This window comes from Eretmochelys imbricata, chromosome 5, assembly GCF_965152235.1.
Source record: "Eretmochelys imbricata isolate rEreImb1 chromosome 5, rEreImb1.hap1, whole genome shotgun sequence".
NCBI classification, from domain to species: domain Eukaryota; kingdom Metazoa; phylum Chordata; order Testudines; family Cheloniidae; genus Eretmochelys; species Eretmochelys imbricata.
This window is the reverse complement of record NC_135576.1, coordinates 70,828,333-70,847,265: the sequence shown is the minus strand read 5'-3', so window position 1 is coordinate 70,847,265 and position 18,933 is coordinate 70,828,333. Positions and strand designations below refer to the sequence as shown.

At 42.4% G+C, this 18,933-nt stretch overlaps 1 protein-coding gene across 1 annotated transcript in view; it reads right to left on the bottom strand.

Annotated features, from left to right (window-relative positions):
* CAMK4 (calcium/calmodulin dependent protein kinase IV) overlaps positions 1-18,933 on the bottom strand; it is a 303,137-nt gene that overhangs the window by 24,323 nt on the left and 259,881 nt on the right. Inside the window, exons 7-8 of the mRNA XM_077816343.1 lie at positions 14,202-14,276; positions 2,060-2,135 (exon numbers count right to left, since the gene is read on the bottom strand). Coding sequence (XP_077672469.1) covers positions 2,060-2,135; positions 14,202-14,276 — 151 coding nt within the window. The remainder of the gene's footprint in view (positions 1-2,059; positions 2,136-14,201; positions 14,277-18,933) is intronic.

Genomic DNA, 18,933 nt, shown 5'->3' with positions numbered 1-18,933 from the left:
AAATCATGCCACAAACATGCTGCACAAAAGAAAACACATCAGCCTAGCATCAATATTGCCACAGGACTAACGGAAGTTGCTCATTCTCCCATAAGGAGAAGGGTCAGAACAACAGATGTACAGCATGTACAATGCACAATGACCTTCAACTGTCAAAAACCTTCTTCAGAAGCATTTCATTTATGCAAAATAAAATAACTGCAATACTCACCACTGAAAAACAGGTCATTCTTATTTAGATACCAAACTACAGAGTTAGGTGCCTAACTTTAGACTTCCCTGTTTGAATATTTGCGCCTAAACTGGCAAAGACAGTTGTGTAAACAGTGCACAATACTGTAGAAAACGTGTTTGCCTAAAAAAGTTTGGGACACTTTGGATCTTACAATCCTTTGTCAGTTATATCTCTGGCTACAGAACAGTATTGAGTTTCAACTGTAAAGTGAAACATCGAATATTTTTATGATTATGGATCATTTCAATCCAGAAATAGATCAAACAAACTTCTTTTTCTTTTGGGTGGGCAGGCCATGCCTCTCCCCACTCTCTGTGCCCAACAGCTCACCGTTTCTTTTCTGCTTAACTGCATGGCAGACTTCCAGATGAGAAGCTGGATGTGAATCAGCAGCAATGGCATTTGGAATCATGGCACCAAAAATGTTGGAGGCTGAAGTCCCCAGAAACCCTGGTGCAGCTGTGCTCCTTGCTATTACAAGGCAGCTCAATTGCAGTCATGTGCTTTGATTTCTTTTTGGCCCACTGTGTCCGCTCTTTTGAAAAGATAATTGCTTCTATTCTCAACTTGCATCAGAGCACAATTCTATTTTATTCTTTTCTGTCCAGGTTTTTGTGGCACACTCCTCACTGTATAATATCTAAGCACACTAGTAATTTTATTTACAATATAGTTTAGTAAGTGCTCTGTTCCCTAAAAGGAAATACAAACAGTGTGCCAGATCCTCTGCTGCATCTGAGGAGTTCTCAGCTTTGTGCTTCCTTATTCCTGTGTGCTCTGAGCCAGGTTGGTTCCCTGGGATGTGCTAAGTTACACCAGTTGCCAAGACATTATGGCAACTGGCACTTGCCAGGGCATAAGGACAATTCCTGCAAGCCAGCTAAACCAGCTTTAGGGCAGTTATTCAGCAGCCGAGTGGGGCAAAGCTCCCCTAATGCAGCCCAAGAACGTACAAAGTTCATAACAACTAAGTTTATATCCAAAATCTTTGTGGGATGATTGTATATCCTTAAGTATTTATTAGTGGCAAATACAATCTGGCATTGCCTATGATATTTGCGATGTAGATCTTTTCTACAGCTCGTAAGTGCTTTACTGTTATTTATTTAGACATGAAGAACACTATTTTACATGGTCTCTGTCCTTAGGCACTTATAATCTAAAGAGGCAAAACACATATGAAAGACAAGGAAAAGCTTTATTTACAGTATTTAATCAAGATTTAAAAAGAATCACCCATTATTCAGTGTGTCCAGATATCATTTGGAGTAATATGTTTATCCTGTATAAAGTATCTTAAAAGGGATACTTAAGCAGTCTAAGTACAAAGTTAAGTTTTTATTGGGGGGGGGGATATCAATAATGAATCTAGTTATTAAAACACTGAAACATGGAAATGGAAACATTGCCCTTGAGCTTTTTCAACCCAAACACAACACTGTGCTAAAAATACGACACATAAATGATTATAAATAAGCCCATCTAGTTTCATTGTCCATGCTGAGTGAAATGCAAAAAATAAACATAATAAATGGCAAAAATAAATGATTTTTATAATTCCTTCACTTTTAATGAGTGTTTGCAGTAATTTAGACAAGCGATATTATGCTATATATGCAAATGTATTACTTGAATCTTATCAGTGCTCCTTCAACCTTCAAATCATTTAAATACCATTAAAAATATAACTCACATAAAACAAATTAAGAATTTTTTCACTTTCTGTTAGCACAGTTCAGAATGTCAGAAAAATCTGTGGCCTAGAAAATGAAACATCAAAACACCATATTTTATATTTCACTGAATATTACTGTCTAAACTTACAGGATGTAGGTGATTATTCCCAAAGACCACATGTCCACCTCTGGGCCATAGGCACATCCGCGTAGAATCTCTGGAGCTGCAGATGATAAAAACATTGTCACTAAAACAAAAGTTTAATGCAGAAATAAATACTACTAATAAAGGTCAAGAATTTCATACACGTCTGACTTCTTAACTCAGAATGTAATTGCAATGTGTCCTCTTCAAGTACTGTAGAACAAATAGGGCCTGACTCTGAAAGTCTTTACTTAGGTAAAACTCCCAGGAGCTTGAGTTTTACTGACTACATGACATTTGTATTTTTTTAATAGTTCCAGTAATTCTGAAGTCAAGTTGTCGCTAAAATTAAGGCTATAATTGAAGGCTATAATGTCGCTATAATTGAAACCCACTCTCCATTACAAGTCCTTTTTCTGACCCCATCTATGTCTCTCCCTGCCCAAATCTATTTGTTTTAGATTTTCTCATGTTCAGCCTCTCATGGGAGGAATAGGGTGCTGTTCGCTAAAGACTGACACTCTTGGGCGTGGAAAGCTGCAAGAAGGATCACTCCAGAGTCAAGAACTTGAAAAAGCCCTATCCTATTGCCCAACTCAAGGAGTTCAACCCTGGGAACAGACAGCAAGAGCATTCCAGTCAATTGCAATTGCCACAGTAGGGCACAAGGGAGAGGCAGTACCTGAGGAGACTCACAATTCTGAAATGGCAAAGAGGAGCCATTATTCACCAGAGGAGCTCAACCCATGGATGATGCTGAAGAACAGCCAAGAGTATGATGTGTGCTTCATGTAAGATATGCACTTGCTGCCTATGCTTGATATGAGATACATACTCCTGCTGTTATGCACACACCTGCATGCACACTATATACGCCATGACGTGCCTCCTTGAAAATACCCCTCTGTTCCCCACAACTTTCAAAGGTTTTGTATTTTCCCCACTCCCTGACAAGTTTCTGACCAGCCCTGTCAGCTGTTGTACTCCCCTGAACACCATTATCAGAAGCCTCTGACTCTGCCAGCTGCCAACCAGCCATATCTTCCTGAGGCAAAGTAGCCTAATATCAGCAGGGGGAGCCAAATAAAACAAATAAAAGGAAGAAGTTCTTCTTCACTCAGTGCGCAGTCAACCTGTGAAACTCCTTGCCTGAGGAGGTTGTGAAGGCTAGGACTATAACAGGGTTTAAAAGAGAACTGGATAAATTCATGGAGGTTAAGTCCATTAATGGCTATTAGCCAGGATGGGTGAGGAATGGTGTCCCTAGCCTCTCTTTGTCAGAGGATGGAGATGGATGACAGGAGAGAGATCACTTGATCGTTACCTGTTAGGTTCACTCCCTCTGGGGCACCCGGCATTGGCCACTGTCGGTAGACAGGATACTGGGCTGGATGGACCTTTGGTCTGACCCACTATGGCCATTCTTATGTTCTTATGTTATTCTTACATTTTAATTGATATAGTTTTGCAAATATGGAGGCTGAATCACTGAGACATCCTGAATAGCAAAATGCTCATGGCACTTACTTTGGGCTAAGAGAGGAGGAGGAAGAGAAGAACAAACATACAAACACATATCTTATATAACTTATATCAGAACCAAATGCCAGATCCACACTAAGCCCATCTCTATGTGGGATTACTTAGGAAAGTAAAGGAGAGTCAGCTAAAGGTATGAGGTCAACACACAAATTAAAGCATGTTAAACCCCTGTGTGGCTGCTCTTATTCAGGAATAATGTGGCTTTGGTTCTCTGTAATTAATCCTTCTCTGAATCCTCCAAAAACTGTACTTTTGCCAGGGTAATTTGTTTTGTTTTGTTTGGTGGGGCTGGAATCAGGTATAATGGCAAAAGCCTAGTTTTGCTGGTATTAGCTGCATCACAAGGAATGCTTTGCTGTTTCCGTATACCACTTTCACATTACCACTTTAGCACCCTGGTGCAGACCCGACCTAACTTGTCTTGTCCCAGCCCCAGAAAGATGCACTATTTTTCCTCCTCTCTCTTGGGCTCTATGGAACTTCAGGAAATTCAGTACTAGGAGTTTCAATAACATTTACCCAACTCTTCTAACTTCATTGTGACTATCAGGGATTATTCTTACTTTCTCTCCAAAAAGCTATTATGGCTGGGGTGGGGTTGGGATGAGCTCCCAACACCTATAAAATGTTTATAAAAGGCCAATGTCTAGGATGGCCTCTGACAGCCAAACTCCCCATCACTTGTCTTCATGTGGCGCAGATGTTTTCATTAAAAGTGTGGTGTATGAAAGTCAGGCACCTGGTGTCTTTAAAATAACCAGACAGTTCAAGACAGCCTACTTAGGAGAATGAAATCTTTGATCTCAAGCCCCCATCCATGGGTTAAATGAAGCCCAGCATTGGGCAGTGGTGACACCAGCACTGCCTGTTGACGATCCACCAGGTTTATGGCAACAAGGTGGGAAGAGAGTGGAAGCTTGTACTTAGTCTAATTAGGGAAAGTTCTTCTCACTGTGGTGTGTGTCAAGGATGGCAACTGATACACTAGAGGCTGGTTATAAGGAAGAGTGAGGCTGGCCTGTTTGCCTCCTGCCAGGGACTACTGCTACTGATCTTTTTGCCCTCTGCCAAAGGTTCACCCACTTCAAGCCTGGCAGCCCTGGGCCAGTAGGATTTCTGGCAGCCAGTGTCTGAACTGCCCTCTAGAGGGTCAGAGGATCAGAGGTCAGAGTGAAGAATCAGACTAAAAGCAGTGACTTGCACAGCCAAAGACACCCCATATTTCAAAAGTGGCAACACTCTGTATATCCAGTCTGACATGTAAAGGTATGGAAGTCACTGATGTGATGGTAAGGAGAGGTTTCAATGTGATGGATGGGGAATGTAGCGAAGAGGTTGGCCTTAGGCTGTAAACACGCCTATGTAGGTGATGAAAGGGGGCATAACAAAGTGTGGGTGGCAGGGAGAGGAAACCTGAGGAAGATGGTGTGCGCAGTTATTAGAGTAAGTGACAGACCATTGGCTGTTAAAAATTAAAAGTGTGTCATGTTTCTGATATCAGTGAAGGCAACTCAGCCCAGACGTGATGAAGAGGAGAAGGAGACTTCCTATCAAGATCTGCAGGTGCTAGTAGACACAGCAGCCCCGAAGGAGCTGCTGGTTGTGTTGGGTGATCTGAATGCACACACAGGCAGAAACAAAAGAGGGTATGAAATGTGTTTAGGAAAATGCAGCCTAGGCACTATGAATGATGAAGGGAAAACATTACTGTATTGCCAAACAACTTGATTCCAAAAGAGGGTGTGTCAGCTGGTTATGTACATCAGTGGTGGAAAGAAAAGCCATATGATGTTGGAGAGGAAATCTCAATGGAGTCGAGTTATGGGTTTCAAATCAATACCTACTGAGATGGCAGCACTGCAACACAAACCTCCCGTGGCAATGATTGTGGTAGAGTACTGGACAAGGAGGAACTAAGCTCAAAAGAAAGAGGATTTAAATACAGAAAGTTAAGAGAAGTGCAGCAGAGAAGTTTGTGCAAAAAGTACAGGATATGTGTCCAGAAACGGATTTGCCATCAGCTGACAAAGAGCAGAACCACCTCAAAAGAATGTTCATTGTGGAAGTGAAAGAGGTTTGTGGACAATGTAGATGGGGAAAACCAATAGCAAGAGAGAAGTAGCAGTGGACTGACAAAGTGCAAGCAGTGATCCAAAACAAAAACAAACATACAAAAAATAGAGCATCAAGAAAAAGAAATGAATCCATTGCTGGAAATAAAAACAAATACAAAGAAGCTGCCAAGTGGGAAGTGAAAAAGGTCAAATAAAGTGCCCTAGATGATCTGTATGCTGAGTTTGTAAATGACTCACAGGTGGCTGGCAAAAAGACATACTGCACTGCTAAAATGAGATGCAAAGGTGGGGAGGATGGTATTGCACATCATTTGTAAATGATGATCGGGGAGACTGCTAGTAACACCTGGACAAGGAAAGGAGAGGCGGAAACAATACTTTGGGAGTCTCTTAAATGAGGCAAATCCCTTTAGGATGGAGTTGCCAATACGTGATCCAAATGTGGTGCCTGAGGAGGAGGTGAGAAATGCAGTCCAGGAAATGAAGAACAGTAAGGCAGCAGGACCTGATGAAAGTCCCACATGAGTGAAGTCCCACCTAGTGAAAGTCCCACCTGATAGAGGCATTACATGGATGAGTAGAGTGGTTACAGCCATATGGCAAGACAAGAGAATTCCCAAGGACTGGTGCAAGTCTATCCTGATCCCAATACATAAGAAGACAAGCATCCGTGAACATGGAAACTATTGAGGATTAAAGCTTTTGTTGCATAGGATGAAGATATTGGAACGTATCCTGGATGCTAGGATTAGGAGATTGGTGGAACCCCTCCTCGAACAAGACAAGTGTGACTCTAAGAAAGGATGAAGAACCACGGATACCATATTTATAATTCAACCAGGGATAAAGAAGTGGCTACAGTACCAACAGGAGAGCTTCTGGGCCTTTACAGACCTAGAAAAGGCATATGATAAAGTGGACAGAAGGAAGTTCACACCAGTGATGAGGAAATATGGAGCGGCTGAGGATTTAATAACTATGGTGAATGCCCTATATATAGATTACCTAAAACAATGATCCAAAAATATTTTGGAACAAGTCCCTTTGAAGTGAATGTTGGACTACAGCAGAAGTCAGCTCTAAGTCCGCTGCTGTTTACACAGAGAAAAAGATTTCAAAATGAAAGTATTAGGGTGGAAGTCAAAGTCCAATCTGTGGCTGACAAAATCCAGGAAGCACAATGTCACTGGTTCAGACACATGCAGAGGATGAATGAAGGGGACTTGATGATCATAGCACGGCAGGAGGTGATGGTAAGAAAGACTCCAAAGAAAGCTATCAAAGTGATAGACAAATTGCATCAAAGAATATGGTAAGCAGGTGGGCCTTAGTGCTGCTTTGGACAGACAAAGATGGAGGATGCTTGCACGACAACCCAACCCTAATTGATGGGGTAAGGGAAAAAAGAAAGGTTACTGGTCTGAAGCTTTGCTAGTCTGTTGGAGCAATTGTGGTATACAGTACAGAGCATGGGACCAGCAATACAGTGCTTGAGGTCTAATTCTGGGTCTGCAACCAATTCCCTCCGTAGCCTTGTGTACATTACCTAACCTTTCTCTCTTCCTTGGTGTTTGTCCTCTAGGAACAGAACTGAGACCACTGGCTCATTTCACATAGTGCACCAAAAAGATGGCCATCACTACATACCAGGGAAAGTAAAATGGGGATAACATTTCCTTTTTCCCACAGGAGTGTTGTGAGGGGAGTTAGGGGTTTGTACAGTACTTTGAAGATGTAAAGTGCCACGTAAATGCCAAATTCTACTGAACTGCTGTTGTCAGAAATTCACTTTGGAGAAACAATTAGCTGGGGATTCTAAATGGGTTGAAACAATAGGGAGTCCTTGTGGCACCTTAGAGACTAACAAATTTATTTGGGCATAAGCTTTCGTGGGCTAAAACCCACTTCTTGTTAGTCTCTAAGGTGCCACAAGGATTCCTCGTTGGTTTTGCTGATACAGACTAACATGGCTACCACTCTGAAATGGGTTGAGAAACTCCTTCCAGCTCCTGTTGACTCAGAGTTTTATATATGTTTAACGTTCCTTCCACAATGAAAAATACAAAGAATTAGGTTTGAATCTGTGTGATGCTAAGGGCCCTCAATACCTCAGAGAGGCAATAAGCACACCAAGGATTAGGCCCTTAATGACACACATAACTGCCACCCAGTCTCCTCTTCTCAATCTCTGCCACACAAACCTTCTGCTGTCTCCTTCCCTCTGCACATATATACAGTATAAACAGCTGAATCGTCACCACTTTGGAGGCTGCATTATGTGTTTGCTTCCTCTTCTTCACACAATCTTTTATAGTTACAAAAATGTAGGCATAAAAATGGCTTCTGACACTGAGCAATAACTACAGCTTTATGACATTTGCCGTTTACTAGCAATGATAGAAATTAGCATGGAGATTAATAATCAATACTCAAAATATAATTTTATGAGACTAAAGACACTAGGAATAAGTTTAATTCCAAGGGATGTTTAGTTCCTTTGTTTGCCTGATAAAGATACTGCACAAACAAATGTATGTATTACTTGCATCCTATCATCATTTACGTTACAAGCTAATAGAGTAATCTTGTTGCCTTCATCAATGTCTTCCCATTTCCTTTCGTTTCTATAGTAACAAACATCAGAAAGCATGGTCTGCAATACTGTAACTATTTGCTCTTTCTCTCCCTTTTCTTCTTTATGTTTATTCTCTCCAATCCACATTTACATTTTCATTAGCTAGTGACACTACTTCACAGGTATACAGATTTAACACTAAAAATAACCACTTCAAAGAGTTTGGATACATACAGAAGTTAACAGACAGGTTTACTCAGTGCTTCTTGTCTGATTGGGGCACAAAGACTTTGTCTATACAGCGTTTTGGAGTGAGCGGGGAGCAAGCCTCCCACCCTGGGTCAACAGACTTTCACTGCTAGCGCTCTATAAACAGCTGTGTAGACAGAGATTTGAAGTTGCAGCTCAGGCTGGAGTTTTCGCTTTGAAGCCCCCCCCCCCTCCCCGAGCTGCAACTTCAAAGTGCTGTCTAAACAGTTATTTTTAGAGTGCTAGTGTGAGGACCAGCAGCTCGAGGCTGAGAGGCTCACTCCTGTTTGTTCCAAAATGCTGTGTAGACACACTCAAAACTGCTGTTAAGTTCAACTGAATACAGCCTATAGACCAAATCCTGCTCTGGAGTCATAGAGTTTAAAGCCAGAAGAGCCCATCAGATCATCTAGTCTGAACTGTATATCACATACCACCACTGCCACCCAGCATCCACACACTAAAAACCGTTCCTGGTGATGGTCTGGAAGTCATCAATAGGCACAAAAGAGTTACACGTAGCCAGGGAGATAAAAGGCAATAAGAAGAGGTTCTTTAGGAGCAAGAGAAAGATGAAGGAAACGGTAGGTCCTCTTCATAGTGGGGAAGACGAGCTAATAACTGAAGGAATCAAGAAGGCTGAGGTGTTTAATGACTATTTTGCTTCAGTCTTCACTAAAATGGTTAATGGTGACAAGATACTCAACACAATTAATATCAACAATGGGGAAGGAATGAAAGCCAAAATAGGGAAAGAACAGGTTAAAAATATTTAGATAAATTAGATATATTCAAGTCAGGAGGGCCTGATGACATTCAACCTAGGAGACTTACGGAACTAGCTGAAGCAACCTCTGAACCATTAGTGATATCTTTGAGAGCTCACGGGGCTCCCAGAAGACTGGGGAAGGGAAAACATCACACCTATCTTTAGGGAAACAAAGAGGACCCAGGAATTATAGACCTGTCAATCTGACTTCAATTCCTGGAAAGATACTGGAACAAATTATTAAACAATCAATTTGTAAGCAACTAGAGAATAATAGGATTATAAGAAGTAGCGAGCATGGACTTGTCAAGGACAAATCATGGCAAATCAACCTAACTTCCTTTTTTGACAGGGTTACTGGCCTAGTGGGTGGGGGGAAGAAACAGACATGATATATATCTTGGTTTCATTAAGGCTTTTGACACAGTCCCACATGACATTCTCATAAGCAAACTAGGGAAATGTGGTCTAGATGAAAATATAAGGTGGATGTACAACTAGTTGAAAGACCGTACTCAAAGAGTAGTTATCAATGGTTTACTGTCAAACTGGGAGGGTGTTATCTACTGGACTTCCACAGAGGTCTTTCCTGGGTCTGGCACTATTCAATATTTTCATTAATGACCTCGATAAGGGAGTGGAGGGTATGCTTATAAAATTTGCACATGACACCAAGCTGGAAGGGTCTGCAAGCACTTTGGAGGTCATGATCAGAATTCAAAACAACTCTGATAAATTGGAGAATTGGTCTGAAATCAGCAAGATGAAATCCAATAAAAACAAATGCACAATTCTTCACTTAGGAAGGAAAAATCAAATGCACAACTACAAAATGGGGCATAACTGGCTAGGCGATAGTACTGTTGAAAAGGATTTGGGGGTAATGGTGGATCAGAGATTGAATATGAGTCAAGGATGTGATGCAATTATGAAAAAGGACAACATTCTGGGTTGTAGTAACAAATATGTTGTATGTAAGATATCCTGCTTTGCTCAGCACTAGTGAGGCCTCCGCTGGAGTACTGTGTCGAGTTCTGGGCGCCACACTTTAGGAAAGATGTGGACAAATGGGAGAGAGTCCAAAGAAGAGCAACAAAAATGATAAAAGGCTTGGAAAACCTGACCTCTGAGGAAAGAATAAAAAAAAAAGTGGACATGTGTAGTCTTGAGAAAAGAAGACTGAGGGGGAGACCTGATAACAGTCTTCAAATATGTTAAGGGCCGTTATAAAAAGGATGGTGATTGACTGTTTTCCATGTCAACTGAAAAGTAGGACAAGAAGTAATCGGCTTAATCCGAAGAAAGGGAGATTTAGGTTAGAAGGTGGGAAAAGCTTTCTAACTCCAAGGACAGTTTAGCTTTGGAGTAGACTTGCAAGGGAGGTTATGGAATCCCCATCATTGGATGTTTTTAAGAACAGGTTGGACAAACACCTGTCAGGGATGGTCTAGGTTTACTGAGTCCTGCCTCAGAGCAGGGAGCTGGACTTGATGACTTCTTGAGGTCCTTTCCAGCCCTACATTTCTATGAGTCTATGATTACTATTATTTATTATTTGTATTGCAATAGTGTCTGGGAACCCCAGTTGGACCAATCCCCCCTTGTGGCAGGTGCTGTACAAACACAGAATGAAAAGACAGTCCCTGCTCCAAAGAGCTTAAATCTAAGTAATGTATTGAGGAACACCTTGCTGCCCTAAGGAGCCATTTGTACCCTCAATTTACATATGCTGCTGACTACAGCATATGTACCAGCTACCTGCAGGGCTGAATATAGCCTAGCACTAGACCATGAAAACCCCTCATAACCAGCAGGCCCTGCTTGCTTGAGACTTTAGGGCTTCATCCTGCAAGGTTCTTAGCACCCTCAACCTCTACTGACTTCAGTGGGAGTTAAAGATTCTCAGCACCTTACAGGACTGGGACCTCAGTGAGGCTCCAGTGTGGTAGCTAGATGTCGGCAGCAGGCGTAGTGGCATCTCTCCCGCCTGGAAGCTGGGGACAGGCATGATCTGCTGTGTTATTGGCAGTATCTTTACCTACTGCAGGGGAGAGCAGACACACATTGGTAACTCTGTTCTCCTGCAGGGAAGGGGGAATGCATCTACTGTGGCATTTCTAATTCCCAACCCTCCAGGAGGGATAGTGGGGGTCAGCAGGGACATTTCTATTTCCTTTCTTCCTTGCCCTCCGCAAGGAGGAACAGGAAGCAGCATTTCTTTGACACCCATCAATTCCTCTCCTCTGTCCCCTAAATACAAGAAGTCACAGGGCTCAAGAAAAAGATCCTAAAACTCTGACTCCAACAATAAATTGAGTATTCTAACAGCAGGGTCTGGAACAGTTCAGTTCTTTATGCAGCAATGACCATCTTTGTGGTGCCCTCTATGAAATGAGCCAATGGTCTCAGTTGTGTTCCTAGCGGGCAAGTGCCGGCATCACAGTTTACCAGCTGTTATTGGATGCTCCCAGTGCATCTTGTCTTCCAAGTGCTCGGTAGCTCTTTTCTCTTAACATTCGTCCCAGGAGTTAGCTAGGGCATGATGGTAAGACTTACTGGATGCTAACTGCTATGATTGCCTTTTTAAATTTTTTCCAAGATTGGTAACACATTTGCTTTTTCTTTAATTGAAGAGTTTTTTCTCCCATATACTAGTGCAAGGATGGCTTTGTATTTTGTCCTTTCTGCCTGTACACTGTGTGTTATCTGTGTTTGGGATGCAAGCCAGTTAAAAATGTATGGTTACACTTTTCTATTACATATTAAGCATACAGAAATTACAGTCAGCTGTGTTCATTTTGTGGCTGACTTATTTTCTCCCCAAAGCACTGGGCATACTACATTCAGCACTTAATTATTCATGGACTATTAGCATTACAGTTTCCTGATTCAGATCAGGACCTCTTCTCCTACTCAGCAGCTTGGCAACCTATTTTTGTCTGAGTATGATTCTCTGTGACTTTCTGTTTAATTTTCAGCATCCATGCTTTTTCTTTATATTCGAGTTAGTTGTGCCTTCTGTTATTAAAAGCCTCAGGCTTGTGGTGTATGATGTGTTATGATTTATTTCCTTTTACTGAAATGCTGTGAAATCTAATACGAAAACCCACTACATACAATTTAAATATGTAACATTACATTAAAAGCAGGTGTTGCCAGCAGTAATATATTATTTTCACATTATCGTCTGTATTATTGCAATGTCATTTTATAATTATGATTGACTATTTAAACAGTTTAATTAAACTCTACTTGCAAATGGTGTATTCAGTTTGGGCCTATTGCTGCAAAACTGAAGTCAATAGTAGCTTTGCCATTGACTTCTATGGATTCAAGATCAACCATTTGAAGAAAGGGTTTCTTCCATGCCAGAATCCATCTTTCCTCTGAATTCAGTAATTAGAGCTAAATTTTCAGACAATAGAGGCTGACTTCAGCAAAGGTAAAAATATGGGTGCATCTGTATTTGTACATGCAAATAAGTGATTATACATGCAAATAACTGCTTGCATATGCAATTACTTGATTTGTATGCAAAAATATGGGGTAAACATTTTTCCATAGCCAAGTCAACTTTCACTTTTGGAAAATGTAAACTTTAGTGAAGAAAAAGGAAACATACCAGAACAATATAGCTAACACATGACTCATTTTATAAACTGCATGCTTAGTGACCATGATTAATACAAGGTAAAACAGTGTCATTAAGACTCTTAAGAGAACTTTGGTCAAGGCCTGTCCAATATCATAACATAAAAACAACATAAATATTGAATAACCTAAATTGAATAACTACTGAAGCAATAAAAGTTGTAGCTGCTATGTATTATACTTCATGGGTTACAGTCAGAAGCCAAATGTTGCATCCAAAGTTACATGTACAATCGTGCACCTAATTTGTTCATGCGGTTATTATGACTGCACATGCATATTAGGCATTTATGAAAATAAATGGCCAGCTAGATGTTATTGTGCAGGCAAGCCCCCAGTCTGCATACATAAATGCAGTACCTTTGTATCGAAATCATGGATACAACTGCCTGAAAAAAATTGTGTCTTGCATGCCTCCCAGCCGTTAGAGCTGGGCAGCTGGAGAGCAGTGGCTGCTGGCCAGGAGCCCAGCTCTGAAGGCAGAGTAGCCGCCCCAGCAGCAGCCCAGAAGTAAGGATGGCATGGTATGGTATTGCCACCCTTACTTCTGCTCTGCTGCCTGCAGAGCTGGGCCCTCAGTCAGCAGCGAACACTCTCTGGCCGCTCAGCTCTGAAGACAGCAGCGCAGAAAAAAGGATGGCATGGTATGGTATTGCAACCCTTGCTTTTGCACTGCTGCTGGCTAGGGGTGCTGCCTTCAGAGCTGGGTGCCTGGCCAACAGCCACCACTCTCCGGCCACCCAGCTCTGAGGGCAGCACAGAAGTAAGGGTGGCAATACTGCAGCCCCCCTAAAATAACCTTGTGACCCCCCTGCAACTCCCTTTTGGATCAGAATCCCCAATTTGAGAAATGCTCGTCTCCTCTGTGAAATCTGGATAAAAGCACACAAAAGACCAGATTTCACAAAGGGAGAGCAGATTTCACGGTCCGTGATGCAATTTTTTATTGCTGTGAATTTGGTAGGGCCCTAATGTATAAGTGGAATATTATTGTATAATGTATTAATTTGTATTCCACATCAGAGTACTTTCATGTAAATTATGAAATTATATTAGAAAATGCACTGGAATATTGGTTCATGTGGCTTGGAACTATAGAGTATGTATGTTTTTGAAAAATTAACACTGATGCCAGCTTCTGAATTCTAGTTTTTGATTTAAGCTGTTCAGGGGCTTTGTCAATATTAAGAAACTTGCATTTGCCAAACACAGAAACTGGAAAATGTAAATAGTCTCTGAATCAAAGTCTAAGTCCAATATATAATAAGTAATAAAGGAACATACCACAGTACCCTGGAGTTCCACAAACTGTCTTCATGGTCACTTGATCTTCCACAATCTTGGAAAGCCCAAAATCAGCTGTCAAGATTTGTAGAAACATAAAATAAAAGTTTTATTGTCTGCTTGTAACTGTGTAAAGTGAGCATAGATTCAACAGGGAGAAGTACTTCACTTTTCTTTTTGAAAACACTACATTTAAGAAAAATCACTGTCATTTTAAGGAACAAATTAAAAGAAAAATTACTTCAAAAGAATTGCATGGAAACAAAATTATACAGAAGCAAAATTTGTGTTGCTGGATTAAATCCTCTTGCTCTAAGCTCACCAAAATATTTTTAAAGTACAACTTGTGCTAGCTTCCCTAAAGACAATGGAACATACAGTAGTCAGCAAGGAAGAGTCAGATGCAGAGTCAATCATGTACTCAGAACTTCTGATCGGAGCATGAAATACAAAATACTATGAATACAAAATAAATAAATACAACAGAGAAGATGTTTAAAAACTGAAGAAGGTATATTTTATAAAATAGAGCACTATCCAAGTCACACAAATGAGAGTCATTCTTGTCAGTTGCCAGCTTGTGCAGATCAAGGAGTGGCTGGTTCACATTCTTTTCCAGGTGCAAGGCACACTCCATTCCTGTCAACCCATTCTCCCAATCATCACGATCTGGTTTCTTGACGTCCTGCAAAAAGATGTGACCACCCCTCTAATTCTGTAGAGTATTGTAGAGTATTTTCAAGAAAATAGGGCCTTCGTTCTGATGATGTACTTAGTCCACTGGTTCCTTTGGAAGATAAATTATTTTCCAAATGGATGATTTTGTACGGTTAGAGAAATGTGTGTCTTTCAGTTCTGAAACACATCACCCAGCTACTGGCAGGTCAGAAATTCTAATTACCCAATTCGCCTGTAAAACAGAAGGACAGTAACTTTTTTCTGAGATCACTCCAAAAACACTGTTCCTGGTAGTGCTCTTTCTAGGAGTGACCCTGGATACATTGGGTTGAAGAGCTACTACTTTGGACTTTGACTTTTTCAGATCTTATCAACTAAGTGGGAAGTGGTGTGAGGTTTGATCCTACAAGGAACTGAACCTTTGAGCTACAATCCAGAAAAGCATTGAAGCAAGTGCTTAACTTTAAGCATGTGAGTTATCCCATTGTTTTAAATAGAACTACTGGTGTACTCAAAGTTACACCTCTGCTTAAGTGACTTGCTAGATCAGAGCCAGAGCCCTGAGCACCTTGGATCAAGCCTTTGGGTAGTATTTCAATAGCAGATTTCCAAGGAAAACCTAGGCTTTGCCAGAGTTTGTCAGCAACTCTGCATGTGGCACCCTTCCCTCTGAATAAATACTGAGCAGTCAGGAGCAGCACGTTGTCATAGGTGGCACTTGCATGTCCCATCTTTCAAATGAGATTAGAACTGAAGACCTAACCAATTGTATTTCTTTTCCTATGAATGATCTTAGTATCTTTGTCATCATCCAAACTGGAATTTGAACATCTGCCTTAAAAACTGCAGAATATAGTTTGTTGGTTTGCTTTTGTTTAACATGAATTTAAGTGTGAGTACTCTGAGCTGAGAACAAGAAGAGAACAGTTGATATTGTGTTTTGAAAATGCAGATTTAGTATAGACTCTCAAAATATCAGGGTTGGAAGGGACCTCTGGAGGTCATCTAGTCCAACCCCCTGCTCAAAGCAGGACCAATCCCCAACTAAATCATTCCAGCCAGGGCTTTGTCAAGCCTGACCTTAAAAACTTCTAAGGAAGGAGATTCCACCACCTCCCTAGGTAACGCATTCCAGTGTTTCACCACCCTCCTAGTGAAAAAGTTTTTCCTAATATCCAGCCTAAACCTCCCCCACTGCAACTTGAGACCATTATTCCTCGTTCTGTCATCTGCTACTACTGAGAAAAGTCTGGATCCATCCTCTTTGGAACCCCCCTTCATGTCGTTGAAAGCAGCTATTAAATCCCCCTTCATTCTTCTCTTCCACAGACTAAACAATCCCAGTTCCCTCAGCCTCTCCTCATCAGTCATGTGTTCCAGTCCCCTAATCATTTTTGTTGCCCTCTGCTGGACTCTTTCCAATTTTTCCACATCCTTCTTGTAGTGTGGGGCCCAAAACTGGACACAGTACTCCAGATGAGGCCTCACCAATGTCGAATAGAGGGGAATGATCACGTCCCTCAATCTGCTGGCAATGCCCCTACTTATACAACCCAAAATGCCATTGGCTTTCTTGGCAACAAGGGCACACTGTTGACTCATATCCAGCTTCTCGTCTACTGTAACCCCTAGGTCCTTTTCTGCAGAACTGCTGCCTAGCCATTTGGTCCCTAGTCTGTAGCGGTGCATGGGATTCTTCCGTCCTAAATGCAGGACTCTGCACTTGTCCTTGTCGAACCTCATCAGATTTCTTTTGGCCCAATCCTCTAATTTGTCTAGGGCCCTCTGTATCCTATCCCTACCCTCCAGCATATCTACCTCTCCTCCCAGTTTAGTGTCATCTGCAAACTTGCTGAGGGTGCAATCCACACCATCCTCCAGATCATTAATGAAGATATTGAACAAAACCGGCCCCAGGACCTTGGGGGCACTCCAGTTGATACCGGCTGCCAACTAGACATGGAACCATTGATCACTACCTGTTGAGCCCGACAATCTAACCAGCTTTCTATCCACCTTATCGTCCATTCATCCAGCCCATACTTCTTTAACTTGCTGGCAAGAATACTGTGGGAGACAGTGTCAAAAGCTTTGCTAAAATCAAGGAACAACACATCCACTGCTTTCCCTTCATCCACAGAGCCAGTTATCTCATCATAGAAGGCAATTAGATTAGTCAGGCATGACTTGCCCTTGGTGAATCCATGCTGACTGTTCCTGATCACTTTCCTCTCCTCTAAGTGCTTCAGAATTGATTCCTTGAGGACATGCTCCATGATTTTTCCAGGGACTGAGGTGAGGCTGACTGGCCTGTAGTTCCCAGGATCCTCCTTCTTCCGTTTTTAAAAGATGGGCACTACATTAGCCTTTTTCCAGCCGTCCGGGACCTCCCCCGATCGCCATGAGTTTTCAAAGATAATGGCCAATGGCTCTGCAATCACATCTGCCAACTCCTTTAGCACTCTCGGAATCAGCGCATCCGGCCCCATGGACTTGTGCTCGTCCAGCTTTTCTAAATCGTCCTGAACCACTTCTTTCTCCACAGAGGGCTGCTCACCTCCTCCCCATGCTGTGCTGCCCAGTGCAGTAGTCTGGGAGCTGACCTTGTTCGTGAAGACAGAGGCAAAAAAAGCATTGAGTACATTAGCTTTTTCCACATTGTCTGTCACTAGGTTGCCTCCCTCATTCAGTAAGAGGCCCACACTTTCCTTGACTTTCTTCTTGTTGCTAACATACCTGAAGAAACCCTTCTTGTTACTCTTAACATCTCTTGCTAGCTGAAACTCCAGGTGTGATTTGGCCTTCCTGATTTCACTCCTGCATGGCCGAGCAATATTTTTATACTCTTCCCTGGTCATTTGTCCAATCGTCCACTTCTTGTAATCTTCTTTTTTGTTTTTAAGATCAGCAAGGATTTCACCGTTAAGCCAAGCTGGTTGCCTGCCATATTTACTATTCTTTCTACACATCGGGATGGTTTGTCCCTGTAACGTCAATAAGGATTCTTTAAAATACAGCCAGCTCTCCTGGACTCCTTTCCCCCTCATGTTATTCTCCCAGGGGATCCTGGCCATCAGTTCCCTGAGGTTGTCAAAGTCTGCTTTTCTAAAGTCCAGGATCCATATTCTGCTGCTCTCCTTTCTTCCCTGTGTCAGGATCCTGAACTCAACCATCTCATGGTCCCTGCCTCCCAGGTTCCCATCCACTTTTGCTTCCCCTACTAATTCTTCCCGGTTTGTGAGCAGCAGGTCAAGAAGAGCTCTGCCCCTAGTTGGTTCCTCCAGCACTTGCACCAGGAAATTGTCCCCTACACTTTCCAAAAACTTGATTGTCTGTGCACCGCTGTATTGCTCTCCCAGCAGATATCAGGGTGATTGAAGTCTGCCATGAGAACCAGGGCCTGCGATCTAGTAACTTCCGTTAGTTGCCGGAAGAAAGCCTCATCCACCTCATTCCCCTGGTCCGGTGGTCTAGTAGATATCGTGGGCTGTACAAGAGCAGTGGCCAATTAGCCACTTGGCCAATGGGGCCCATGCTCAGGGGCCCCAGCCAATTGGGGCCTCCCGGAAAAATGGGCATCCCCATTCCCCCGGCACACTTGCTAGGGGGCGGGGTAGGGGCGCAGGGGCTTGCCCCATTTCTTTTGCCAGCCTGGCGCTTCTGCTGGGGAGTGGGGGAAGCCCCAGTGCCCCAATCCCCCTCCCTGGCAGGAGCACTGGGCAAGCAAGGTGGGGCAAACGCCTCCGCCTCAACCCCGCTCCCTGGCAGGAGCGCCATGGGAGACTGCAGGTGAAAAGGGTGAGGAGGAGCCCCCACTTGCTCTGACCCAGGGTCCCACAGAACCCTAATCTGCCTCTGCCTGCCTGGGACTCTGAGAACATATTTGGTTTTCTAGCCCATGCGGAAGCCTATGTCACTGCGTCTTCACTTTTGGGAAGAGATGTCTCCTTATAAAAGAGAGGGCTCAGAGATCCTTTTTCTTTTCTTTACAATATGTACAAGTCAGATCTCTTTCAGTTATCACATCAGCAATGCCACAGCCTACATGGCTCAT